The sequence below is a fragment of the Seriola aureovittata genome, chromosome 23 (genome assembly GCF_021018895.1).
Source record: "Seriola aureovittata isolate HTS-2021-v1 ecotype China chromosome 23, ASM2101889v1, whole genome shotgun sequence".
Lineage (NCBI taxonomy): Eukaryota > Metazoa > Chordata > Actinopteri > Carangiformes > Carangidae > Seriola > Seriola aureovittata.
In genome coordinates this window covers 10,826,154-10,853,659 of record NC_079386.1, presented here as the reverse complement: position 1 = coordinate 10,853,659, position 27,506 = coordinate 10,826,154, and the positions used below count along the sequence as shown (strand labels likewise).

Here is a 27,506-nt window from a genome sequence, read left to right as displayed (position 1 = left end):
CTGCAGCCACGCATGCATCCAGACATACATTCATGTTATTATAGGCAATAAATACTGCCTGGTCCAGTGTGATGTATTTATGGCCTACTAGAGTGATGGTGGCAGGTTAAGGAGGGCGGAGTATTGCGTGTTGGGTCGAAGAAAAATGTAATGAGTTTTTCTTTGATGTTTCTTCCTGTTGCTAACAAGGAAATCATTGTGCAACTGCAGGCGTGCAAATGTTTTAAATTTAGTTTCAGCTGAGTCATTTTTGATTGAAATCTCTGTCAAGGCAGAGATTAATATATTTTACTAGCATTAAAGGTAGATTCAGCAAAATATTGAATGTAGTAAATACTACAGGTTCATGTTCACATCAAAAACCTCTTGTTTTTGCTGTTGAATTTGTTTCCTTTATTATTATTTTTAACCTTTTAGCTTCTTTTTGAACTTGATTACAATTTCATCTATTTTTAAAACCTTTATATCTCAACTCCCACTATAGATATTTACTGTAACAATCCTGTTTATAAATGTATTTGTAGTTACAGTAACATTGCTGAATCCCAGCATGTGCGTCACTCTCAGTGATATGCAGAAATTTATCACTGCCATAAAGAATCATGCCTTTCTGCCCTGATGGTGAACATGCCAGCTGCTGCCAGGAAGCCTGGGTTTTTCATGTCTGTGAGCTCCAAAGAAAGTTGCCCTCGCCATCAAAGAGGCCATAAAAGAGTCCAAAGATCAGGCAGGTGCAAGCAGGAACAAATACCCTGAACAAACTGCAGTAGCTGTCCAGTCTTCTCGGCCAGAAGAGCTGCACCACCGCTCCCTCAGACAAAAGGTAAGACATGATGAACTCTGGGAACATCAGCATAGGTTATGATAAACTGTGTATGTCTATGGTGCAGGTCTGTGTGTGCTATGACTGAAGATTTACTTTGACTTTAAGATGTTTTACACAATTTTAGAATTATTATTTTGCTTTGTAGGTTCAAGTGTATGTATGTCGTGAATATTCAATACTATAGTTGTTTTTTGTTTGTTTTTGGATGTGGACACCAACCTAAAGAAAATACACTTTTTTCTAAATTAGAAAAAAAAACAACTTATTTTATAAACTGATGTATAGCATCATTTATATCTTTACAAGTGAATCACATGTGAATGTTAAACTTCACTTTGTAGCAATATTATGTTCCTCAACAGCTGTTTCATGTTAACACAATTTTCTTAACAAAGAGAAGGTAAATATTTAAATATTTATAAAATATGACATATTTCTACAGATTAAAACATATATAAAACAATTCAAATTAACTCCACCATGACCAAGTAAAAAGTAAATGTTTTTTTAAACATTTATATGTCAGTTAAAACAATCTATTAATAGCATAATTAATAGCATAACTAACTCACAGGAGCCATTTTCTTTCTTTTACTTTTGATATATGAATTACATTTTTTTTTTTTTTTATATATTTCTTACACGTTTACTTAAATGACATTTTCAGTGCAGGGCTTTTTATACTGCATTATTACAGTAACTAAAGGATCTAAACTCTTTTTCCACCACTGGTCACCAACATTTTTAAATGTGATCTCTTCTTTAGAGCAGTGTGGACGCCACCATGGAGGTGAAGAGCATCCTGAAAGCTAAAAAAAGTGAGTTTTTATTATACATATATATATATATACATATATGGGCTGCACGGGGGTGCAGTGGTTAGCGCTGTCGCCTCACAGCAAGAAGGTTCCGGGTTCGAGTCCCAGCTCGGCCGTGGGATCTTTCTGTGTGGAGTTTGCATGTTCTCCCCGTGCAAGTGTGGGTTCTCTCCGGGCACTCCGGCTTCCTCCCACAGTCCAAAGACATGCAAATGGGGACTAGGCTAATCGGATACTCTAAATTGACCATAGGTGTGGCTGTGAGTGTGAATGGTTGTCTGTCTCTATGTGTTTGCCCTGCGATGGACTGGCGACCTGTCCAGGGCGTACCCCGCCTCTCGCCCGAAAAGATGCTGGGATAGGCTCCAGCCCCCCCCGCGACCCTACTAGAGGATAAGCGGTAGAAAATGAATGAATTAATATACATATATATATCAGATTTAATTGCTATTTGAAAACATTGATACTCTATTACACCAATTAATTTCCTTTTACCCTCATTTTCTACTGGAAGCATCTGTTGGAAATCAACTGTGTGAATCAATTTAAAGATGCTGTTTTCTCCCTCCTGCAGAGGTTAGCTTGCTGCCGGCGTTGGAGGTCAGCTTTACCACCCAGAGCAGCTCCATCGGGGCTGTACGCTGGACATTGCCTGAGGAGAATCTCCAGGCCCACAGCTCAGCCCCCAGCAGACCTGCCAAACCCAACATAAACAAACACACACAGGTACGTCACATATTCTTAATATATTTCTCTTTTGTAATTCACTTTTTGCCAGTAGCTTCTCTTTTGTTTTACCTTGATTTTAAACCTGTATGAGTTCATTAAACTTCACATCTGGGCTGTATGAATTTGATGAAGTTTAAATTTCTATCTGAGTAAATGTTTAAATTTACGTGTTTCCTGCAGCAACATCCTCGTCAGAACGGCCTGAAGGATCTGCGTAGCCTGCAGGAGTGTGTGCAGTTCATCCAACTCTGGAAAGAGCAAGTGGACCAAGTCTGCAAGGTAGGACCTGAGTGAAGGAAGGAGAAGTGAGACACCTATTAATTTTATTACTCATTAATAGGAGTATTATGATATAAATTCAGAGGGAAAAGAAAACAGAAAGCCTGTACCGACATGTGCACACCTGTACCTCTATCACGTGAAATTTGAACATGGGCAGCTAAAAGAGGAAGTACTGATACTAAAGGTTTGCTTGCCCCATTTTTAATCCATGTTTCACAATAATATAGAGGCTACTGTAGGTCGTTTTCCAGCTCAGGAGATGAGTCAAGTAAAACAAAATCAGATAAGAGCTTGGGGTTTTTTTCCAAAATACACTGCTTCATTTCTTTCATTTCTTTTAGGCGTATGAGTTCGTGTAAACCATAATTTATGATCGCACAGATTGGATAAGCGTTGCCACGGGAAACGATCACTTTGCTTGTTCATGCAGGGTTAATTGGATGGGTGGATACTGATAAGACACATTTAGTGACTCTTTTACAACCTGACTACATGACCCTCTGCCCTGCTGCACTTTAACACAGGGCTGGGGCATGTAGGCTGGGCATCAACATGTACTGTAAGATCTTATGTACTGTATATGATTATATATACAGTATGACTTTTCATGACTTTAACCTTTTAACATCTGTAAATGTAAAACGTCCCACATGTGTCTCATTTAAAGCAGAGTTGACCTGCAAATCAGCTTCAGCTGTTTTTAACCATCAGGTGGTGTAAACGCAAACAGCCTGTGCCACATTTTCCTGAGCTTTGGCCTTGAAGCTCACATTTCTGTCAACATGAGCTGGCTGTCATTTGTCTATATGTCATTTCATCGTCATAGTAACACACCATTATGTTTTAGAGAGTGTATGACTTTGTCTGACATTTTGTGGTCTTGTGCTTTAACAGGGTGGAAGTGATCCAGACGAAGGCACCAGTACGAAAGAGGCGCAGAGCTCAGACCGGCTGATCGAGCGTAGTCTTGAGGAGAGCAGGAAACTGATCCTGGAGTGGGCTGACGAACTCCATCATGTCGACAAGGTCAGTACACACGCCACTCTGTGTGTGATGGATGTGCTCTGTGTGAACAAGTAGCAAAAATATCAATCTTAACCTACGGATTTTGTGCCCTCAGCTCCTGAAGGAAACACCGTGGGCATCTGAGAGTCAAGACCATGAAGATAAGGATGCCAAAGAGGAAGCACAGCAGAGGATCATGGAGTGGGCAAAAGAGCTGCAGACGGCGAGTGAGGTGAGGAGTCCTAGAACTAAAACTAAAGTCCAACAAACTTGTGGAAGGGTTTTAGTGTTCATTACTGTCAGCCGAAATGAACACCTACTCCAAGAGGGTACATGAGGGAAAATAATGATGATAGTCTCATGCCAGAAAATAATTTGTCAGAGTTATCATTGTTGTTGTTCATTTTTTGCACCTAAAATAAGTATTTATGTTTGCAGAGTTGTGGCGTGCAGAGTGACGAGCTGGGCAAAGTGTTGCGTCTGCTGGGACTGAAGAAGAAACGCCTGGTCAACCTGCTGGCTCTGATGGAGTTCATCACCTGGTCTCTGCTCAAGGAAGACAGCATGGTGAGCAACCAGTCCCACAGATCAACATTTCTTCCAGATGTTTTACTTCGCATCTAAAAAGAAATAGGTGTGACGACAAAACAGTTTAACAACTGGGTTCCTCAGAGGGTTGAAATGAAAAAGACACTGTGGGAAGCTACTTGAATTCAAAGATAAACAAATAAACAGACGTTAAAGCCGTAAAACACAGAAGCAGCTTAAACTTGAAAATAAAGTACTTCTGTTTACTACAAATGTTGCTGGAGTTTTGACCTCTTTGAACTTGAAAATCGAAACCGAACAGTTGCTCGATATCACGCAGTCCTGACATGACCAGGTTATGAAATTACTTTACGTAACATGTCATTTGAGTGAACCCTGCTCTTTGAATGAGTGCAAATGCCTAATAAATGAACTGAGTGATTCAGTTTATATGACACTGATCTTCCTCTGCCACGATAACCACCAACAACCAATGCCCTCAGTAACTGATAGTGAAGACTGCAGATAACATATCACCATATTTGCAGATGATGGTGTAGTGTATGTTGCAAAGTTTTTGATGTAAGATTGAAGGAATATTCTGTAGTTGTGCTTGGTTTTTATTTCATTTCATTTGAGTTTAGTGAGACTTTGTGCCGTGCAGCAACAATCACCTGTTAACTGGCCTCCAAAAATGGTGCATTGATAATTGTATTGCGTTTTACAACTGACCGTAACCAGCCAGCAGGTTAACCGTGCTCTAACTGTAAAGGAAGGAGTGTTTTCTTGAACATTCACACAAGGGTCAGTGATTTACTGTTAAGACTCGTGGTTATAGTTGCAAAGCACATGGTCATAAGGAAATTGAGACAAGGGAGAATGAATAAGGGAAGTAAATAAAATATGTACTATATACTGTACGGAAATACTGTTCATGTCAAACATGTTTTCATTCGATCTTTCTTTTTTTTTTAGAGCATGGTTCCACAGTTATGGTTACTGGCAAAGCAGAGGAACTGGAAAGCAGGAACTCCAAGATACATCCCCAACTCAGGTGTGCATTTTTAAAATCTTTAGTTTTTCATATGCTGCATCTGACCACTGAATCTTAGCTTTCAAAATGACAGATTTGGAAGGAGAAGAGGTACAATTACAGCTTATAAGAGGATGATTTATTGTTGTTGATATTTTTTGCTTGTGATCCCATAATAGAAAGCAATATCTTCTGGCATTGATATATCTCCTGATTTCTTTGAGTATTTCAGAAGATAAAAAGGCAAAGATCAGATAAAAGTTTTAAAAGAAAGATTTTTGAGAAGCACAGTTTATTTATTTATTTATTTTTCCCAACCTGGTAATCATCTCATGACCCTGTCATTCATTTTGATTCATTCTGCCACTAGTTTAGACCATGTACCATAAAAATCAAACCCTGTTTATCAACTGCAGCTCTAATATAATGTCTGTTTCTCTATTCTCAGTTTGGAGTTGGATTTGCAGTGCAGCAGGTGAGATCACCCAACACTTTATTCTTCTTTCATCTCACATGACTGCTTGAAAAAGAGAAAACAACCTATTTACAGTATAATGAGCTAATTTATCTTTTTTTTTTTCCCTAACAGCTGATGTGATTCTTGACCCGATGACCAACCACCCGTGGCTGCTGCTGTCAGAAGACCAGCGTAAGGTCCAGGAGGGCCTCACACCATCTGACCTTTCCTACAGCTCCCAGCGCTTCGACAGCTGGCCATGCGTGCTGGGATGGGAGGGTTACAGCAGTGGCCGCCACTACTGGGAGGTGGACATAGCCAACAATGGCTACTGGCGCCTGGGACTGGCCACCGCCGACTCCAAACGGCAGGGGCGCTTCCCCATGACCCCAAAGCATGGCTACTGGGCCCTGTGGCGCAGCACACACCAGTTCTACGCCTGCGCCAAGCCAGAGGTGCCGCTGCCGATCGGCCTTGTGCCTCGACGCATGGGGATCTACTTAGACTATGAAGAAGGCCAAATCTCCTTCTACAACGCAGAAACAAAGTCCCACATCTACACCTTCACTGGGACCTTCAGGGGGAAGCTGTACCCTCTGTTCGCCCCGCTGGATGGCCGCACACTCATGAGAATCATCCCACCCGATAACATCTCTGTAAACTGAGAGACATGGACCTTAATAACTTTTATTCGCCCCTTGAAAGAATTCAATTTGACCTTAAGGAAATGAAGTTAAAACTGTCTTGACCAAAAAGTACAAAACACAAAACAGGCAAGATATGATTTTTTTTAAAGCAGAGTCACCAGTTAGATTGAAAATTCACAGGCTGCAACTTTCAAAACTAAATATTCAGAACTTGACTTCTCTTATTGTTCCTTAAATTGAATTTAAAATCTGTTAAGCTTCAGTTAAAAACTGACTGTGAACACATAAAGACTGAACGATATCAAAGTGCTAATGATATTACATTACTGGCAGAAAAAGGGACCAGATCTGATCAAAGCACTCTAAAAAGAAAACCCTGAAAAACATGAAATGTAAAAAAAATATGTACCAAAAACTAAATTTTGGTACATATAAAAATATTTAACAGAATTTTAAAAGATTCAGCTCGGCTGATTCCTACATTTATGTTTACATGTAGACATGAAAGTATAAACACGTCCTGCATCTACACACAGACATGCACTTTCACAAATACACACAATAAATGTTTCTTATACTCAGCATATTGCATATATACTTTTCTCTGACTTTTGATATTTTTCTCAAAAACATATTACCGAGGAAAATTATAATGATCTACATAACAGGTAGATTTACAAATATGAAGCTCTAAAAACAAAACAAAAACAACAAACAGTTCCTTTGCTTTGGCCTTTTAAAGACTGACCACGTGTGCACAAATTCTTTAACAATCATCAAGTTTTTGTTATAAAAAAGGTGAAAAACATCAGTCTTCTGCCAGCTCATTGTAAATAAAGAAATATAAAATGTGTGTGGATCTGTGTGTAGCCTCTCAGGACGCTCTCTTACAGACCCAGGGTCCGTATGCTTCACACTCAGCAGCGAAGAGACTCCCACCTCCCCTCAGGTCTGCACAGTCTCTGTGACCAGCATCCCACTCCACCGTCACCCTTTACCACACACACACACACAGAAGAGGGAATAAGAGCGGGAAAGTCCACATGACCTGACAGCAATTCAGCATTCAAACCCAAATAAAACTTATCAGTATTAATTTATAGCAAGTGGTGATTAATGTATGAAATACTTAGATGTAATAATTTATTTAATTTTAGATTAAAGCTGCATGTTTGAGCACGTCAGTATATATGTATATATTTATATGTGTACAGTATGGAATGTCATTGTAATAAAAACAAATTGGACAAAAATATTATGAAGTTTGTGTGTTAAAAAGAAAAATACATCTGTTTTCTATCACTAGACTTGAACTTCCAACGTGAACCACGATCACTATGGAGTGAATATTTAATACAGAATATTAGAGTTAAAGATTATGGTTCTCCTCTGAGTCTCTATTCTCACCTCTTATCTTATACTTATTTTACAGGTGTGTCATTTCTTCATCATTTCAGAGGAGTTATGTAAATTAATACTAATTTAGGTAAAATACTGGCACGTGTAGAAATTAATTACTGTACAGTATGAGGAGGAAGTTTTTATGCACAAAAAACTCAAAAGCCTCATCAGGCATTGTAAAATCATATTTATGAGGATCGTTCTTTGTTCAGGTGACAGTGTGTGGGAGATTTTTTTTTCCATAGATGCTGATCTACAGAATACTCCGCCTCTCATGTCATCAGTTAACGGGCCGTGGATCTGGACTTACTGCATGTAGTGCTGGATGTCCGTCCCGTCCCACCACAGCCACTGACCCTCCTGCTTGGAGTCTGTCAGTCCCACCCACAGGAAGGGGAGCTGAGGGAACTTCCTCATCACCCCTTGGATAAATTCCTGAGGATGAAACATTTTGTGGATTTTATTTCCAAAATGCTTTTGGGACAAAAAATGCATCCTGGCGTTTCCTGTCCGATTACTCTGAAACTCAAGTTTTTAACTTTCCCAAAGCTTAATTTTACCATTGTTATTTCTGTATATACGACTTCTATTATCTATCCATCTGTCCTCTGAGATCTTACCCTGTTGTATATTGTATAGATATAGATATGGATTCAGATTCTACTGAGGTGCTGTTTACTACAGAAAAGTACATCTCCCACTTTGCACAGTTACCATCTCTGCAGAGTCTTTGATTACAGCCAGACTGCTGTTGTGTCCCCGACAAAACTCAGCGCTCTCATTCCACTGACGACTCTCCTGAAGTCCCACCGAGAAGAAGTAGCAGTGACCCTTCCACCAAAGCCAGCTGACTGGACACACACTGCATCTGGAGTCTACACACAACAGGAGAGGAACACTGGTTGATGTAATGCAACACTGTAAGATTCATGATTTCGTGAGACTAAATTTCAGTGAAATCCCAGACATATGCTTCAACACAGTCCTGACAGGGCAAACCATATTTCCTGTATTTAGGAAACTATACGTTTCTGAGACTGCGCACACACCTTTTGGAGACGTCACATTTGCAGGATGTTAGATGTTTGTACCAAAGAGGAAAATGTAAATCACCTTGAGTGACAGTATGGAGCATGAGGTTCAGATCATGGCGCTCTTTTTGACACTGCTGCAGCCGCTCCATCAGCTCCTTTGCTGAAGTTTTGGAAGCCTGCTCCACCTCTGGCGCCGCTGACCACGAGACTGACAAGTGAATTTTCACAATTTAACACAAGTTGATCCAGTAATTAAATAAGTTGATGTGAGTTTGAAGAACTTTCAGACTGAAGGTCCGGTTTATATCAGGTGCAGGATTGCAGATTTGGTAGAAGGAAAAGGAGATTAACATTTTTTACACCACTTAAATTTGAATGTTCACCAACATGGAAATAATAATAATAATAATAATTTGTAGAATAAATCAAACGTAATATTTATAGGTATTCATGCTCATTATTTAATATTTATACTCACCAAATAACCCCAAATATAAAAGGAGTCCAGTCAAGATGATTATTGTTGCCATGCCAACAGCCACTCCAGCTATCAGATGATAAACTGAACAGGATCCTGCATCTGTGACTGTTAGAAAAAAACAAAAAAAAAACAATCATGAAATAGTATCCGTCATTACAGCAGAATCTTTTCGTAGTTTTTCTGGGTTTTGAAAAACACAGATTTCAACTTGACGTGTCTTTGGTTGAAAATCTGGCCATCAGCAGTGAAGTGATCATTTAGTTTAGTTTGAGTTAACAATGATGTTTTTGAACCGTCAATTTATTGTGGTGGAAATGATTCCAGTTTTCAAAAGCACTGTACAAGCACTAAAAATACATTGTTACATTAAGTTTATTACTTAATTTTTTTGAATGTAGAGATTTAATTTGTGATAAAGCGATAACCAAAGACAAAATAATTCACATCTTTAAAACTTCATCTAGCTATAAGTGCGTCTCATATGTTTACTTGCCCATGTATACACCATTTCACCTTTTGACCCGTGACTAAACTTGGACTTTGACACAAGGAAAACTGTAGCTTTGCTTGTTTCTGTTCAGCACATAAACACAACATCAGGTGATGCGTTTGAGGGCGGAACACAAAGTACTAAAAAGATTGTGATACTGTGACAAACATGTAAAGACAAGACTGAATATCAACTGACAGGTCTTTTCGCACAAGCATAAAAAAGCATTTTTGTTATCAGGCTTGTTTTTTGAGAAAGTGAAGTTCTATCTTGACTTTTGTACAAACTCGTGATATAAAAGTAATTTCATTTACACCACTGTGTCGGGAGATGCTGTTACTAACCTGCTGGTGTTTCCCTCTTGACATCATCGTGTGGGTGCCTCGGGGATGAATCCATGTTGGTATTTGATGCTCTTTCTCCTTTTACTTCAACTGCTTCATGTGCTTGTTGACTCATAATTATAACATCTTCTCATTTTCACACCTATAGCTGAACTAAATGTGACCACTCCACCCCTTCCTCATATTGCAGCCGCTCTGCAACACAAAAAAAAAAAGTATTGAGCCCTAAAAAACACTAGTAGAGGAAGCTGGCAGGGTGCGCAGAGCGCTTAACAGCTTACATATGCTATACATATATATATATATATATATATATATAACTATTATTAACAGCATCATCTCAGACGCTGGAGGTGTTATATGTGTGTATACTCAGCCGGCCAAAACCTGAACCTGACATTACAGCTCTGTCTCTGTCCCATTTAGACGCTCCTCTACAGTGTGCGTTTATCTGCCGACCTGACCCGATCTATATGTTACTTATCTATTGATCATCTTCTCATTATCAAAGGTGATTCTCACTTTGAGGTGCAATCAGGTTTGTTTGCTGTTGATAAAAGTTGCAAATAAATGTATGTTTACTGATATATGAATCTGCTCAAGAGTTGTAATTTGGAAAAAAGTGGATTGAATGACTTTTTTTAAATATGTGGGCAAATATGTACAAATGGGCTTCCATACATGCAAAACAAAAAACATAAAAGAAAATGAAATAAATAAAAACAAGAGGAGTAGTAGGTTTTTTTATTTTCTTTTTGTTATATTTTTTGATCATTCAAATTGTCAATATAAAAGACTGCGAATCAGCACATTCTGTACCTGGATTTAAAATTGACAAAATTATATGAACACACAGTATATATTCTTCATTCTTCTGACTAAAAAGCACACACACACACACACACACACACACACACACACACACACACACACACACACACACACACACACACACACACACACACACACACACACACACACACACACACAGGCTTAATATTCAAATTTCAATTTTGCCAAAAACGAAATACATCCAAAATACCTTCACCAATAAAAATGTAATAAAAAAATTATTCAGCAGTGTTTTCTTGCTTCGTGAGGCTCCACAGAACATTGTCCCCCAACTTCTCCTTGAGACGTTTTTCCAGCTGCAACACAACAAATTAAAATAAAGAAAGCTGACAATGGACATAAACCAACCTGTATCTATAAAACAAAACCAAGCAATTCCTTCTCACACAATTAATTACTGCACGTCCCGTCTACGAAAATCAAAAACATCACTTTTTGTCTTGTACATTCACCCCCCAGATGCTGTGTTAGTTTTTTCCACATGGTGAGTGACGTACCTCATCGAATACTTTGTCCTTCGCTTCGCCCTTATCACATAAGAGGAGCTTTGAGGAGGAGCATAACATGGACAGACTGATCTCCCTTAGCTCTGGCTCTGGGGAACAAACAGAGATGGGTGAAGAGGAAGTTAGACCAAGAAGTCTCTCATTCAAGCTGTAAAATTTGCATGTGGCAGAAGAAATAATGTGCAGTGTGTTCAGATGCTATCAGCAAAAAAATGCAGTTTGTTTTGTTGCCTAAGTTATCGGTTATATTCAGACTTCCAAAGAACTTCTTTTCATTTATCTTGCAGTTCAGAACAGCTGAAGTTTAGTCCTTAACAAAAGTGTTCTTCAGTTCATCTCTTCATCTTTGTGTCGTCCACAATTACAGCCCGACAGACACACTGAAAGTGGCTTTTCACAGATACATCAGTATTGGTTTGTATATGTTAGCAGATAAGTAAGAAGAAATTACAGTATAGAAAATGCCTCCGTACAAATATCTTTCTTTACAACTACCGTTGCCACTTTCTTTAATTACCAAATTTAAGGGAAGAAAGGAAGCTGAAAAACTCTGGATTTGAGAGTTTTTTTTACTGAATAACCATCAACTTCTTCTTTTTCGATAACAACTGTCTTCTGGGTTTTATCTCTTAACTACACATCTTGTGTTTGTAATGGTTCTGAGCAGCTGACTCTCAAACCTCAGATGTTTGCGTTTCCTTGAATGCACCAACAGAATTTATGTCAAGTCTCTATTTTCAGCAACCTCTGACAACCTCACCCGTAAAACATGACGTGTTTAATGGGTTACTCCGCTCTTCACCAGCCACTGTTTGCACTTGAAGCTCGTACTTGCTCCCTGATTTCAAGTTATCAAACGTGTAGCTGGTATCATTATCCACGGTATCCGTACGGTTTTGGCCCCAGAAGTTGGATATGAGTTGGACGAGGTACTTGGCCTTCCCTGTGTTTACAGGGGCTTTCCACTGAAAGGTGATGTGGGTTTTATTGGAAGTGGCATTGGCGTCAGTAGGCGGGGACGGCTCTGAACAAAGGAAGGAGAGAAAAAACTGAGGCAGTGATATATCAGAGTATCTTGCAGTCGGATTTTCATTATAAATGTTTAGTGTTTTCAATCAGTGATAATCTTTAACATCGTCATGAACTCAGACAACACTGTTTTTTTATACAACTCACTACGCATTTTTTCCGCAACAATCTTTTGGTATATTTAAATTTTTTTATTATGTCAACACAGGTGTCACCAAATCTTAATAATTATAACTTTCAACACATAAATGGATGGAACACACTGGTGACTCACTGGTGAATATGTAGTCTTGTACCAGGGGACCACGGAGATGGTGCATGATGCTATAGACCACCACTGTGTAATTGGCTGCATTCTTCAGGTCCTTAAAGTGAGCCTTGAGTTCTTGTGGGTGCTCTGTACCAGATTCTTCGTGGCCATTCAGCAGGAGCTGGACGAAGAAGTGTGTGTAATTACTAGCAGGAGGTTTCCAGGTGGCAGTGAGGGAGTCAGATGTTACCTCCAGCTTCAGACCTGAAATCGGCCCAGGAGCTACGTGAGAGTCACAGAGTCAGATTAGTGACAATGAACACAGCAGGATGAGAGTTTTTGTTTGGTTTTTCTGTGAATCAACAGCTAGCGAAACCATCAAAGAGCTACCGGTGTAGTTGACGATGGTCACGTTGTCTCCCAGAGTGTTGTTGGCCCGTGCTGTCACAGTGAGGGTTATCTTGGTGCCCACCGGCAGCTTTGGTATGTACAATTCATACCGAGTTTGAGATGCGTTGGGTGTCACATTTGCTGTAAACAATTCGCTGTTGGGAGAAGAAACAGTCACTTGACTCAAACTACTGCTGCTGCTGGCAGAGACAACAGAGCATGACAAATTGCAAGGAAATCAAAGATAATACCAGTTTATTACTACTTGGGTCCTATTCCTGTAGCTCATCTTTCCCATCAGTAGTAATAAACCTGTGCTCAAATCAGAGATCTCCCAATGCAGCAACATTACTGTAATTAAGTGTGAAGGTTCAAGAAATTGGAGCAGTGACATGATCAAACAAACCCCAGGTTAGATGGACTTGTTTGGAAAAGAAGAGCAAAAGGTAAAATTATCATCCCTGTTTGCATAATGACTCCTTGGTTCAATGATGCTGTCGTACTTGTACATGCAGTTTTTCTGTCAAATGACCATTTACTGCTCCTTGTGCCTCACGCTCTACACGCTACACAGCAATGTTGCTTAGGAACTGTAAGTGCAATGTTATCACTGGCCATCAAATATCAAAATAAGACTCAAATTGTATATATATATATATCTACGAATACATACTCATTACTGTCATTCATAGCCAGCACGCAGAAATCTGTGACATTTCCCTCAGGTGAGACCCAGGAAAGTATCAGTGAACTATTGGTGTTATTAGACACACTCAGGTTGGTCACTTTACCGGGCTCTGATGAAGAGAACAAACAGATAAACACCACAGCAAAGACAATAACGCCGAACACAACCTCACAGGTGTCACTGTTCAGGTCAGATGCAGCTCTAATTTGCCTTCCCTGATTTGAATTTCATTTTAAGTGAGCAGCAAGAAACAACTAACTATAAACCTCTTCCTCTTTTTAATGTGCTTTCACTTGTCTCAGTCCCACAGAGTTGTTAACAATCCCGTTAAAATCCTCCACCAGGTGTAACATGTAGCTTATATACCATTATAACCATTCATGTGATATGAACTCACTTGTGTACACTGTGATGTTAGACGCCTCACTCCGCCTGGAGCCGATTCCTGAGAGCACGATGAACGTGTAAGGGCTTCCAGGTGTCAAACCACTGACCTCTTTGCCCTCCGTCTCACTTTTATTCTCCTCACCTTGACCCTCAGAAATAAGATAGAACTCCGCATTTCCAGGCGGTTTGTTCCAGCTCAGAAAGACGGATGTTTCTGTCACTTTGGTTACAGTGAGGTTTTCGACCTTGTGAGGTACTGAAAAGAAAAATGAGAGATTAGTCAGAGAGAAGGAGTAACCAGCTCCCAAGTCGTCACTTTTTTTTTTAGTTGGGAAATCCTCAATATCTCCTGGAGCAAATAACATTTTAGGTGAGCCAAAATCTAACATACAGTATTTTGTAATCGGTAAGTAAGAATGAAATAAAAAAATGTCTGACATTATAATAAAAGTAAAACAAAACTGAAGCAAAGACATAAGACACAAATATGGGTATAGACTTCATCAAATAGGGGACATCAAAAGATAATTTATGATTACTGCTTGTTATAAAAGGTGAGTGGCACTCAGCTCCTCTGTGCTAAAACACGTTGTTCCAGCATTATTATTATTATCAGTAAAGCTCTGTGGCTATGACCCGTACCACCTCTCATTCTAGCTTCCTGTAATTCAGCAGATCTGTAATTTGAAGCTGACCGGTGTAAATTAATCTAAAGTAACACTGTCATTTTAATACAGTCAGATGTTACTCACTGGTGTTGAAGAAGACCTCCTGTGAGTTGAGGTCTCGCCCACATTTGACAGGGAACACCTGGACTGTGTAGCGGGTGCCTGGCATCAGACCGGAAAGGTTGTAAGCAAAATTAAAAAAAATTTCCGTCTGGTTTTTGCCGACTCCTCTGACCTCCATACGGTAATGGCTGATGGCGCCCGGCCCAGCCGGCCATGTGAGATCAGCAGTGCTGGACGTCACGTTATCCACGTCGGCTTTGCAAACGAAATGATCTGTGGTCGGACATGAGACGATGATTGTTAATTGGCAGAGAAATTCAGATATCCAGGAAAATAAAAATACAGTGTTATAGTAAGTGTCACACTTGTCTTCTTTATTAATAGTATGGACAAATTGAGGAAGGATGCAGAAGATAACACATAATAATTCCTCATGTTGTCACAAATGTTGAAGAAAAGAATGAACATTTGTTGTGTGTCAAAAAAAGGTTCGACAACGTACATGTTGACTGATGTGTCATCTGATCCAATTTGCAATAAAAATACTTGAATGAACATTTCTGCACCTTTTTAGCATAAATTAATGATGAATGAATGATTGTTATTGTGTGTGGGTTTAAAAAAAATAATAATATCAGGATAATCAGGAAATAATCAGGAACTTGGAGGATATCTGTTGACATGTGGAGGATGAAATATGTCATATCACCAAAAAAACAAGTGACAAGGGGGAAATAAAATGTGTTTATGAGGTCACATGCAAATAAATGTAAAATTTATTTATACAGTAAAAAGACCAGCAGAACAACGGACTCTTTATCTAGAGCAATAATTAAATAATAATAATAATAGAATATTATAATTTTATGAGAAAGCCACTGTATGGATGAAGTGCAGAGACAGCTGCACTCCTAAAGTTGCACACGTGCTACGTCCTGTAGCAGTTCTGCGTAGGGCTGTGTGAGAACTGAAACTACAACAAAGGGACTTTAAATGAGTCCTACCTTCATAACAAATAAAAGGCAGAAGCTCTGAGCAGTTCTTTTCAATCCAAGCCCCAAAGCTCAGCATGGCCACACAAGAGTCTTCTATGTAGTTTTCATCAGGATCCGGGACATCAGGCATCAGCATAGGTGATCGGACACATTCGCTAACGGTTTCCCCGTGTCCAGTAACTGCAGTCACAGGTTGCTCAGTGACATTGGTCCTGTGTCCGGTGACATCGGTCGTGTGTCCGGTGACATCGGTGGAGTTTATTACGTTCACTGTATTTTCAGTTGTGTCATCTTGAAACCCGCTAAAGCTCGTCACATCCGGGGTCGTAAATTCTGTGTATCTGGTGAAGCTTGTCGTCCTTGGGGTTGTAACTGCTGGGCAGGTGCAGGAGCAGCTGCAACAGTCTCTTTTGGGGAAGGGGGATTTGAACACAGGCCAACCAGGGTACCAGTTCTGGAAGGCGAGGGGATCCCCGTTGGCCCACCTGGTCCAGGACCTATTGGAGTTACTGGTGGAATTGCTGCTGGGGTAAAAGTTCTTGCGAAGGCCAACCCAGGAGTCTGAAGTGAGATTGCTGGCGATGCCCTGGGTGTTGCCAGGGGTCAGAGTGACCAGGTCTTTGAAACAGACCTGATGAGACGTGAAAGGTTACAGGCAGAATTATATGGAGATCCTGTCTGCTGTAGCATTTTATTGAATCTTAATCCAGTGTTAAATTGCTCACAGGTACAGACAGAGATTCATGGTCCCCAAAGGATGAATCCTGAAGATTTTGGTTATTCCCTGGCTTTTCTTCTAGTAGTGCAACCAGCACATCAAAAATTCCGCTCATCCATTGAATAACCTTCACATCTGGTACATGGATTGGTATAAAATTTCATACAAGAAATTCATGGTTCCCAGAGGTTGTATCCTTAAGACTGTAGTGACTTCCCAAAGTGAAATATCTGGTCAGCTACTGGATACATTGCCTTGACATTTGGTGCTACCTTTGGACAGAGCTAGACTTGCTGTTTGCCCCAGTTTCCAGTCTTTCTAGTCTCTGTAGCTTTACATTTAGCCGACATGACAGACATGAGAGTGGTATCAACTCGTCAGTCTCGGCAAGAAAGCAATGAAAGAATATTTCACAAAATGCCTAACTGTTTCTTTCAGTTGTTGAGGGAAATATACCGTTAAGCATTAAATGATTTTCACACATTCTGGCCTAATGTTTCACCCTTTTTCTGTACATCAGGTTCATGCTGTACCTGGCAGTGATTCCTAGCTCCGCTCCAGTTGAGATTTCCTGGCTGGATGAAGTAGTCATGCTCTGCCGCGCTGTACATCAACATTAGAGCTGGACAGAAACATACAAACACAACAGACAAAGGTCACACAGTTCAAGTTAATATCCAAACCACAAGAAAAAGTTGAATACGTGCACATTTTTGGCGCCATAATCAGCCAGCCATGTTATTTTCTCCTCTGATTAATGAATATCTGAACACATTTCTACCATTATTCCACAAACAGAACATATACATTATACACAGATTCTTAATATGTACCTCAAAAGTACTAACTTGACTGAACTGCACTTGTTTTGTTTTCAGAACTGGTGGTAAGATTCTAAATTTAGTCGCAAAAAAATGGATCCAGCACCCATCTTAAAATAAATTCACATCACAATATTTTTTAATTAAACTTTTAAGCTTTTAAGGATAACTACCCTAACAATTCTGCACTACACACAACCACATCACCCTGATCATCAGACCACACCCATATGGACAGTCAGTTACATTTTATGAATAGTTTCTCCTAATGTTTTTTCCGTGTTTGCTTTCCCCTCAACTCTGAAACTCCTATAGAGCTTTAACAAACAGTTGGACAGAAAATTAATCAATTCTGATAGTCAATTATTTTTTGCATTGTTTACTGCTATCAGCTGCTCAAATGAAGGATTGGCTGCTCTTCTCTCTTTCATGTGGTTATAAACCAAATATGTTTGGGTTTTAAAAAATTGAATACGAAACATTGGGCTCTGGGAAGTTTCATAGTCACCGCAAAAAGTGAACTAGCAGATTAATCGATAACATCAATCATTATTTGCAGCACTAAACTAATACTGTGCCTTGAGAAAGTGCTGGAAATAGAATAATTAGACTCACCCCATGATAGGAAAATACAGACACAATCCTGTAGAGATAACGTCATGTTGGCTTCCAGTGGATCCTTAGATAATTTCACCAAAGAACAGCAACTGTAAAATAATCAAGAAAACAGTAAGAACCTCACAGTATATATCCAAAACAAACATGAATTTTAAAAATTGAATTGAATTGAATGGTTGCTTTCTCACCAAGCTACAGATGCATCCTCTGTCTGAACAGGGAAGGAAATAATCTCTCAGTATAAAATGTGGTCATATGAACACCAACACACCTGTTCCACCTACATGGAAGATCAACATGTAATAAACAGCACATTTGACTTGCAACACAAAACTCCATTCAGCTCCGGCTAGATTAACGCTATTAGATGCAGCTGGTTTTGCATCCAACATGCAAAGTACTAATTCAAAAAGGTGATGTGTGTGTGTGTGTGTGTGTGTGGGGGGGGGGGGCAAAGAAAGAAGACATTTATAATAGAACAGAATAGAATACAAGGAGAACTGTATGAAATTGAGCATTTATTTAGGCTTAAAGCTTTGAGTAACAAAATGCAAATTAGTACAAAAAAAAAAAAAGCCATGAAAAAATAACAATGAAACAATGACAAATATAGAAAGATAAACATCTTATATAAAACTATCTTCCCAAAATAATCTATAAAAGATACAGAAAAAAATGCCTTAAGTATACTTTCATGGCAGTGAAAAACAAAGTGGTTAATTAATTAACAGTGATTGGTCACATCAACTGAAGTGCTGATCAATGACAAATTTCATGGTCTGTGAATGAAGGCCCAAAACAAAAACATCACATTTTATCAGTTTATGTGAGCAATAGTTACTAAAAACTAAAATCCTGTTTTTGATATCTGAATAAACATCCTCATAAATCTCATAAAGATCCCATGAAAAAAGTTTTGTCATACTCTGTTCCTATGTGTTGTAACAAAATGTCAGAGAGATTTTCCTGTATGTTTTGCAAAATTCCTCTTCTCCTTCCTCAGAGGCGTCATTTTTTCCCCACAAACATCCAGTGTGTATAAAAAAAACAAAACAAAACACACAGGTAGTAAATGGTGAAGAGCTTTTGGGGTGATCCAGCCAGCCCCTCAGCTACCAAATCTAGTGTTAATTCTAGCAAAAGTTCCCCATGTGCAACGTCACCAAGAGGAAGTGTCACTGAGGAGAATGTACGGGTTTTTGAAAATCTTTAAAATAAAAAAAAAGGGGCTAAAATCTATGTACAACTATCTGATTAAAAATAACGTAAAAAAAGAATTTGCATAAAAACAAAACAGCCCCACTAACATGTGAACAGATAAGATTATTGTTAATACCATCCAGTCATACCTGTGCATTCATTAACTTTTTTTTTTATTATTATTTTTTTTTTTTTTATTATCTATAAATGTCTTGTAAGCTTGCACAGCACATTTAATCACAGCTGGACAGCAACACATGGACTGAATTTCCTCATACAGGTACATAAAAATGTGTAAAATTGTATGTGCTGTGCTGCAGTAATTGTGTGTTGGGATCTGTTGCAGAAAATGTGTGTTGGGCTGTGGTGCAGTAATACAGCAACATTATTGGAGGTAAACACCGATTCAAGTTTCACAAGGGTGACTTTGCACTTTTTCTAATAAATGGCAGTGACTTGTTACAATTATGATCCTTTGCAGTCACACGTCTCCCTCAGTCAGGACTCAACTGACAAAACTGCTCAATTCGGATAATAATCAATATTCTGACAAACATAAAAAAATAAATGTCACTGAAAAACCAAGAAACAATCTCTTTGGTTTTCATCTACTTACGAAATAAACTAAATGTAATGCATCATAAATGACAAGACTGACACAAATTTTAAAAACGGAGTCAATGAAACTCAAATTAAAATCCCAGCCAAAATTAACACTGATTAAATCCAGTCCTTCCCAAATTTAAGTCCCACCCCGACATCCTGTTTCTTGCAATCACAGAAAGATTAAGGTCTCACCGCTATTTCACAGGACCTACTAATGCAATGAGAGCAGTGAGGAGGAGGCAAGGCCTGCCTACAGTATGAATTGCTCTCATTTATTCATTTGCATATGTCATAAACAGCAAGACACTGTACAGTACAGTACAGTACAGTACAGTACAGTAAATGGTCAGGCAGTTAAGTTATCAGCTCAAGTGATGAGGTGAGGCAGGAGGTGACTTGGGGTTCCAATAACGGTTAAAAACCTGAAGTAAACGTGATGGCTTGGAAGGATTAAGAGATGACGTTTGTTCCCTCATGATCACGGCTACAAGCTTCTCAGTCACTGTCGCTCCGCTCTCCTCTCTGCAGGAGTCTCTTTCCGCTGGAGGGCAGAGGGACCTCATGTTTCACAGAGACCTTGGACTTGGTTTTGCTGTGGAGAGAGAGCAGGACAAAAAGGTGTGACGCATGTGAAATGGTTTTAATGACAATACTGAAGTTAGGACACACTGGAGGGTGCATCCACACCAAACTTGGAGAATCCTTCACAATTATTCTGGCAGATAGTGTTTGCAGCATAAACCGCAATGTAATATCAAAACATTGTAACTGTTTGCAAAGTGTTTGTGAATGTTTATTAGCTCAGTTATTTTAGTTGTTTTTTTTTTTTTAAAGCATACATAGTGAAAGACCCTACTGTTCAGAAATATTACAGTGATCTGCTGCAGTGTTAAAGTCATGTTTAATCATTACACACAGTGACCTCTAGTGGCAGGTGATCTCGACAAAAAACAGTAATAAAGGTTCAGCATTTAGCCACAGCTTCTGGGCAACGCGTTGTTCTGAAGACTGTACAACTTGTTCATTGCAACAAAGGCTCAAACTCTCAACTGCAGCCAAGATAATGACAGGCTACATGCGTGGATCAGTCTTGAACAATCGAGCTAGAAGTTTGGCCCACTAAAAGTAATTGAGGTTGTTCTGATGCCTAGGAAGTGGATTCATTTCTTACCTTTCTTTGTCAAGCAGCTCCAGACCATCGTTGATTTTCTTTAGCATTTCATAACGCTCACGACCATGAACCTGCAACAGAGATCATAGGAAAATTATTCACAGCGTGGAAAACCTTGTGAGGAAATCTAGCTTTGCAACAGTATGCATCTTTACTTACACGCAGAACATAGACATCCTTGTCTTCCTCCTCTGCACTGGAGGCAGACTTGGACTTCTTCACAGAAGTCGAGTCAGGGGCAGGAGTGCTCTCTAAACAAACCAAAGTGAGGTTAGCAAGGAAACAGAAAGCAAGGATGGAAACTGAAGTCCAGTGTAATCCAACAAAGACATACTTCGTTTTTTGGTTTGCTTGGTGCCGTTCTGCGCCTTGGTGCTGTTGTCCTCCTCTGTTTTGCGGTCCCTGCCTGGACATGCGCAGACACGCACCTCGAAGCATCTCCGGCCGAGCACCAGTCCCCTGGGAAGGAGATTCATAGTAGAAAGGGTCAAAAATGCTTCCTGGACTGCATGAACAAAAATCAACAAAGACATCTTGAAGACTTCCTGAGCAGTAAAATAAACTTACAGCAGTTTAAATAAAATGTGAACAAACATATCCATTCACACTGCGTCTCCCATCCCCCCCCCCCACCGAAAAGATTCGTCAGCACTCCCTCCACCCTCAACACATGTGGAGAAAGAGAAGTAACACTTACTCTGGAGACTCGAGGGTCAGGATGGTGAGGATAGGCCTGCGGTTCATGCCGCCCATGCAGGAGCTGTTGCACATGAAGCTCAGCAGGATGGTTGTCATCTCTGAACCCAACTGAAACAGGAAAATCATAACAATTTTTATTCACTGCTGGCTGAGGTCTATACAATTAGGGTGAAATGATAACTTAACCTAAAGAAACCGCCCCGGGCCTCTCATTAAAAAAAAAATTTAAAGGTTGTATTATGTTGAAAGACATTTTCATGCAGAAAATGTACTTATGTTTTTGTAAGCACCGGAGCCATTTCAAAGTTCATATACTCACATACATGATGTTTAAAAGGTCACATCATAGGAAATGCGAATGGGTAAAAAGAAAAAAGTTGTAGACAGTGTAGACATGTTCCCCTTCGGACAGATCAAGTGGGGCAGCAGTACCTGGGGGGGCTCATAAGGGACCGTCACACTCTGCCTCTTTGTGTGTGGATCTTCAAAATACTGAGCTCTCTGGCTGCCTTCCACTCTGATCAGATGGCTGCGATGCTCTGCAGCTGAACAGGAAAAAATAAATGTTTTAATTAAAATCATCTCGGCTTTATTATACTCACAATCAGATTCTTCCACTGCATATACAAGCAAATTTTTCACTGAAACATTTCTACTTACTATCTTCATTCTGGTGATGTGGACATCTGCGAACCACATCAGCCACATGCTCCGTCTTCTTATAAACTGCTGTGGCCCTGAGGACAGCACCCTGAGGAAGCTCCTTGCTCACCAGCACTTCCACAGGGGTGGTTTTTGCCAGCTGGCAGTAGAGCTTGTTGAGAAGCTCCGAAAACTGAGAGGAACACAGGGAGAAAGCCAGACACCTTATTGTCTGTACATTTGTGGGGAAGCAGAGCTGTGAGAACATGAGAGGATTAAATAAAACCGAGCAGTCGTCTGAAATCTGCTTCAGTAAAAACGGGCAGAGACTAAGACACTATCCTTGAAGTTTGATCAAATTCACGTAAACTACACTTTCTACTCTAAGAAAACCAAACACAAACTACATATCGACACCCTCTTAAAATAATGGCCTAAGTCATTTTTTCAGGTTTTTCAGGAAACACAAAAAACTCAACAAAAGAGTCACACTTTTGACATAGGCCATTATACAACCGGGGGTAGAATTGCATGTTCCCCTCAACTGAGGATTCAGGCGATTTTACCAGAGGTGGCCAGCATCATGAGGGGGTGATTTAGGCAAAAAAAAACATTTTTGTCAAAACATGACTTAGGCCATTATTTTAGGAAGGTGACGATATTAAGCTTTCCTGATCAGTCATCCCAAATTAATCACATAGAAAAACAAATTTTTTACCTGCTTTCGTCTATTTTTAACCATTTCAATGCTGGAGCAAGACAGTGCAGGAACATGTCCCGTCATGTCAGGGCAGTACTTTACCATCAGACTGCACTTCTTTCACAGAGCACAGCACAAGTCGCAGGGGCGGGAGTTTCAGTGCAGACCACCCTAACCCTAAACTAAACTACCCAATCAGGGCGCGCTGCTGCTTGAGTCATCGCAGAGAAATTGATGCCATTGGCTCTTCAAGTACTGTGACTGACTACAGACCTTAAAATTTAGCGAATCGTCACAATGAATAAGATTCCATACAAATGCCACCATGAGGGATACGAAAGAACGGATTTTTAACGCGTCGCCAAGGTAAGATATTTTATTTTACTGTTAATCAAAAACAGGTTCCAATGTTTTATAACTTTTAAATAACTTTATGGGTGATGACAAAGTCAGACACCAGCCAGCGAGTTAATTAAACTTTTCAAAAGTCAGAATTTGAAAGTTAGATAAATTAATTTTAATTTGCTTAATTAAAACAATACTCAAAAGGAGCAGAGTTTCTTTCATATAAAAATTAAACTATGGACGGAGGAAACTCAGTTTAACAGTGAATGGCGCCTCACTGCTGAGCAGCTGTTGGAATCTCTTTTGTCTCAGGCGAGGGACTCAAACAGCAGACTTGTGTTTGGTTGCAGGATAATCTGCTGCGAGTGCTGTTTAGCGTACCATTTTTGATATAGTATTTAGATCGAGTGTAATTCTGATAAAATTATGCACTACACGCAGCAAGCACAGATTTCTGCTGCTGATGTTGTTGGTCATTTGTCGGACATTGATCAGAACAGATATAAGTACTCTGGTACATGTACCGTTTCAAGTAATGCGCAGAAGATTTACCAGTCAGTTTAAAAAAAAATAAAAAAATAAAATCAACAAGTAAGTAGAATTTCTAAATTTTGAACACTCAGCCCTGGAGTTACTTACAGTGGAAGTGACGGATTTGGCTGTGCCAGACTTCTGAAAGCGAAGCTGAAATCCATATTCCCCAGGATAGTCAGTTGTAACTGGGACGGTGGAGGCCGGGGGATTAACACCATCTTTAGTTAATGTCTCTGGGGGTAGCTCAAACAGATTCTCATCAAACCCTTCAGTCAGCACTTCAGGTAACTGCTGCAAAAGGACAAAAATTAGAGTGTCAGTTATGCCTCCATAAATAAATTAAGTTCAGATTAGTGTTACCATCATCTGAATATTGACAATAGAAAGCTTTCCTCTGCAGCAGTTCAGTTTAATTTTACAGAACAAGTGCACGGGTAGGCATGCTCACCAGCATGTACATTTGTCCATCGGGCCTCCACTCAGACACGCTTGTTGCCGCTGGGATGGTGGAAATGGAGGGAGTAACGCTGCAATAACAAACAAGCAATCCTGTTAGCTTTTCTTGAGTAAACTGACAATTTAAAAATATTATCCACTATCAAAACATTACTTACACACTCTCCCACAGCTCACGAAATGAATCCTGGCTCAGAGGCAGGTTCTGGCTCAGGTGGAGACTGTCGAGGCTCTGCTCTTCCATTATGCTGTCGTTATATCCCTCCTTTCCCAGCCGCAAAAAATGAGGGAAGAGCTGTGCAGGAGACATGTGGGGATAAACAGGAAGTAAGAACTTGTGCTAGACTGGTGAGGTATGTAACAACTCGATCTCTATTTAACTCCCCATGTGACAAGATGCACCAAGTTAATTAAATATTTTTGAGAGAATTACTTTTTATTATCACCTACTGTCCACCTTTTAGATTAATCGATTAGTCTGTAAAATGACAGGAAATTGTGAATAAGCATTTCCAAGAGGCCAACAAAGTAATTACTTCAATTTGTTTCCCCATATTTGAGAAGATGGACATGAAGATGTTTGGCTTTTTTGCTTTATACATTATTTTAAATGATTCAAATACCAAAATAATATTCTGTCTTTTGAACACTGTAATATACAAACAACAAACATTAAGGACAACATTATTTTTACTCCCAAAATGGGAAAAAAAAAACGATGATTCAGTGGTGTAACGTCAATATTTTAATACTTCAGTCTAACAGAGGAATTAATGGTTACTGCCACAGGAAATGCCAGTTCCCTCTCATGAAAATAAAGCAGGCCTTCTGCTCTGTGGGCTGAAACTAACGTTCAGATGTTTAACTACAACTTAATGAATCACACAAATATTCCCACAGACAGCCATATCTCATAAATATGGAATTTGAAGGGAACCCAATGAACCGAGTTCAGCAGCCCTAAAAACAAACAACACGAAAAACCATTCAAACTGCTAACGTTAGCCCCGTCCATTTTGTCGAGCAAGAGGCCCACTCAAACTGGGCCACCGAGTCGGCAATTAACACCACCATAACTTAATAAATATAACTTCATTGTGGTCAAAATGTGCTAATAAACAAATAACTAACAGCTGTGCAACGAGTGTGTAGCGCAGTCTTTTCTGTGTTAGCTAGGACTTTGCGCTAGCTTCCCTAGCTAATTACGTTAGCACTACGTTTCGGAATCCGTCCGTCTAATGTTAGCTAACTGCAGCCAAACTTTCTTTACCGGACAAAGCATTTACTGGCTCGCTGCTGTTTGCTTTGACGCGAGGAGTGTACAAACACACACAGCTACCTTGTATGTCCCACTGCCGCTGTCCGATGGAGATGAGTCACTGGAGAGCAGAAGACGCAAAACAGAAACGGTCAAAAAAGCCAAAATATTATGGCTTACAACGGAGCACGTTGTTGTCGGGGATTCCCACGAACAGGACGGGGGGGCGGGCGCGAGGAAGAGCAGTTTTTTTTAACAACGCCTAGCGTCCAATCACAGACGAGCTGCTCCTATGACGCTCCCAAATGCAACACTGCGAAATAACTACTGCTGCTTTCATGACTTTCGGAAATAACACAACTTAAGAACCACTGTACAAAACAAACAGATAATTACATAGTTCATCTTTTATAAATAACGTAATAAAAGATTTCCCATCGCGCAGAACAAAATTTGGCTTCTTATGAGCTACATACGAAGCATATTTACAATGATATACATCCTTCTCGGCAATAATATTAAAATATTTCCGTCACAATGCTGGTAAACTTACCATAAGTCATGAGTAGATGCGCTACCTATCATAACTGATCATTTCTAAATAAAAAATAAATATATATTGATGAAATACCATAATATTTAATAAAAATGATACTACTATAATACTGACTATAGTGACTAATGTCTGATAGTGAGTTCCACAATGATTTTAGGTCATGTTTATGTTACATTTGAAACAAATAATTACACAAAGATATGAAAATATATTTTATTATTTGCCATTCTGTGTTAATGTTGTATGAAGGGGTTTAGAACTTGGATATGAGTTTTTGGTTTTGTCTCTAAACCACCTTTTATGGTGGGGATGGACTTTTCTCATGTCTTAGGTGTAGTTTGTCTTGGTAGCAGTTGGATGCTGATTTACGTTAGCTAAACTTTAAATTTATTCAAGCTTATTTCCAATTTTGTTTTGTTCCAGTTTTTCTAATATTTAAAGGGTTATTTTATACCTTTCTTCATGGGGTGTTTTTTTTTTCGATGAGCACTCGAAGGCAACATGACGACATAATGACAAAAAGGAAATGTAAAATAAAATAAAAAAAAAATAGAAAATGTAATTTTTCTGAACAAATTGCTGTGGGATCACTGGCTTCTGCATGCTGAAGCTAAACTGTGTCGCTGGCCTGAATTTGTATGAAGTATCTGAAGTAGTATTAAGAGATGGGAAAAACTGGAAAGGGATGAAGAATCCAAACTGTATTGTAAGCAGTGAATGTAACCAAAAATGAATGAAAGTTGAGAGTGTGAATGAAAAGAAGTGGTTGAAGATGGATGAGAAGTTGTGGAAAACTGGAGATTTTGTTGATGTATGTTTTATTGTTTAAAAAAACATTTTAAAGATTTTCTTAGGTGTTTTTTCTTTTTAATTGAAATGGGGTCCTCTGTAGAGTCACAAACATGTATAATCGTTGGTCTAATCGTGACTAAATTCCAAAAACATGTTATACAACTTGTGAAACTCAAATGTAACTTGAATTTGGTGATTTTAGTTTGTTCCTCTAACAGTTTTTCCTCCGACAATCGTGATATGGGACATGTCCATCTTTGGCTGATGAACCGGCATTATGTCTTTGCTTCTGTCTCCTTCCAGTGAAGTCAAAGGTCAACTCTGAATCCTCATCCCTGGAGCGGGCAGGGTCAGTGTCTCACTTGAAGAATGTGAGAGATGGTTTCCCCCTGAAAAGGTCTGGACATCTCCCTCCCTTCCTTTACATTGCGCTCGGATTGTGTTAAAAAAAAACACAGTTTCAGTTGAAATCATCTGATTTAACATT

The 27,506-nt window shown here is 39.4% G+C and overlaps 4 protein-coding genes across 5 annotated transcripts; 1 reads left to right on the top strand and 3 right to left on the bottom strand.

The window, feature by feature from the left end:
• Window positions 1–830: 830 nt before the first annotated feature.
• si:dkey-219e21.2 (E3 ubiquitin-protein ligase TRIM39) lies at window positions 831–6,350 on the top strand. The gene is made up of 10 exons (XM_056369872.1): window positions 831–890; window positions 1,593–1,644; window positions 2,219–2,370; window positions 2,554–2,652; window positions 3,550–3,681; window positions 3,776–3,892; window positions 4,099–4,227; window positions 5,164–5,242; window positions 5,670–5,696; window positions 5,811–6,350. The coding sequence occupies exons 1-10, from the start codon at window positions 831–833 to the stop codon at window positions 6,341–6,343; spliced, it is 1,380 nt and encodes a 459-aa protein (XP_056225847.1). The 3' UTR covers window positions 6,344–6,350.
• An 849-nt stretch (window positions 6,351–7,199) lies between these two features.
• LOC130164668 (CD209 antigen-like protein E) lies at window positions 7,200–10,248 on the bottom strand. Its single transcript, XM_056369549.1, has 6 exons — window positions 10,076–10,248; window positions 9,239–9,346; window positions 8,840–8,968; window positions 8,441–8,601; window positions 8,037–8,161; window positions 7,200–7,317 (listed from the first exon to the last, which is right to left on the bottom strand). The coding sequence occupies exons 1-6, from the start codon at window positions 10,188–10,190 to the stop codon at window positions 7,200–7,202; spliced, it is 756 nt and encodes a 251-aa protein (XP_056225524.1). The 5' UTR covers window positions 10,191–10,248.
• A 561-nt stretch (window positions 10,249–10,809) lies between these two features.
• Window positions 10,810–18,163, bottom strand: LOC130164604 (receptor-type tyrosine-protein phosphatase H). The gene is made up of 11 exons (XM_056369424.1): window positions 18,058–18,163; window positions 17,155–17,243; window positions 15,913–16,534; window positions 14,930–15,181; window positions 14,188–14,433; window positions 13,776–13,899; window positions 13,103–13,257; window positions 12,737–12,994; window positions 12,194–12,457; window positions 11,425–11,522; window positions 10,810–11,223 (listed from the first exon to the last, which is right to left on the bottom strand). Exons 1-11 carry the CDS (start codon window positions 18,101–18,103, stop codon window positions 11,146–11,148), a joined length of 2,232 nt encoding a protein of 743 aa, XP_056225399.1. The 5' UTR covers window positions 18,104–18,163; the 3' UTR covers window positions 10,810–11,145.
• Window positions 18,164–18,558: 395 nt separating this feature from the next.
• On the bottom strand, window positions 18,559–25,902 carry tp53 (tumor protein p53). Of its 2 annotated transcripts, none has more exons than XM_056369643.1 (11): window positions 25,753–25,902; window positions 24,572–24,708; window positions 24,406–24,484; window positions 24,063–24,248; window positions 22,397–22,571; window positions 22,169–22,281; window positions 21,735–21,844; window positions 21,372–21,496; window positions 21,197–21,288; window positions 21,038–21,108; window positions 18,559–20,458 (listed from the first exon to the last, which is right to left on the bottom strand). In XM_056369643.1, the coding sequence occupies exons 2-11, from the start codon at window positions 24,655–24,657 to the stop codon at window positions 20,362–20,364; spliced, it is 1,134 nt and encodes a 377-aa protein (XP_056225618.1). In that variant the 5' UTR covers window positions 24,658–24,708; window positions 25,753–25,902; the 3' UTR covers window positions 18,559–20,361. The 2 variants fall into 2 exon arrangements, with proteins under 2 accessions (XP_056225618.1, XP_056225619.1); XM_056369644.1 differs by having other exon boundaries at window positions 24,063–24,245.
• Between the last annotated feature and the right edge of the window lie 1,604 nt (window positions 25,903–27,506).

Bases quoted from the DNA above. Each gene is read 5' to 3' on its own strand.
- si:dkey-219e21.2 (XM_056369872.1), top strand. From the start codon at position 831: ATGATGAACTCTGGGAACATCAGCATAGGTTATGATAAACTGTGTATG. The intron at 1,645-2,218 runs GTGAGTTTTTAT...TCCCTCCTGCAG, and splicing joins CATCCTGAAAGCTAAAAAAA to AGGTTAGCTTGCTGCCGGCG. The intron at 2,653-3,549 runs GTAGGACCTGAG...GTGCTTTAACAG, and splicing joins AAGTGGACCAAGTCTGCAAG to GGTGGAAGTGATCCAGACGA.
- LOC130164668 (XM_056369549.1), bottom strand. From the start codon at position 10,190: ATGAGTCAACAAGCACATGAAGCAGTTGAAGTAAAAGGAGAAAGAGCA. The intron at 8,969-9,238 runs GTGAGTATAAAT...TTCACTTGTCAG, and splicing joins TTTATATTTGGGGTTATTTG to TCTCGTGGTCAGCGGCGCCA. The intron at 8,602-8,839 runs GTGATTTACATT...TGTTGTGTGTAG, and splicing joins GCTCCATACTGTCACTCAAG to ACTCCAGATGCAGTGTGTGT.
- LOC130164604 (XM_056369424.1), bottom strand. From the start codon at position 18,103: ATGACGTTATCTCTACAGGATTGTGTCTGTATTTTCCTATCATGGG. The intron at 16,535-17,154 runs GTACAGCATGAA...ACGTCTCATCAG, and splicing joins GAGCTAGGAATCACTGCCAG to GTCTGTTTCAAAGACCTGGT. The intron at 14,434-14,929 runs GTGAGTAACATC...TTTTCTTTTCAG, and splicing joins GGAGGTCTTCTTCAACACCA to TACCTCACAAGGTCGAAAAC.
- tp53 (XM_056369643.1), bottom strand. From the start codon at position 24,657: ATGGAAGAGCAGAGCCTCGACAGTCTCCACCTGAGCCAGAACCTGCCT. The intron at 24,485-24,571 runs GTAAGTAATGTT...TTGTTATTGCAG, and splicing joins CGTGAGCTGTGGGAGAGTGT to CGTTACTCCCTCCATTTCCA. The intron at 21,497-21,734 runs GTAAGTGTTACT...TCTCCTTCCCAG, and splicing joins CTGACCCTCGAGTCTCCAGA to GGGACTGGTGCTCGGCCGGA.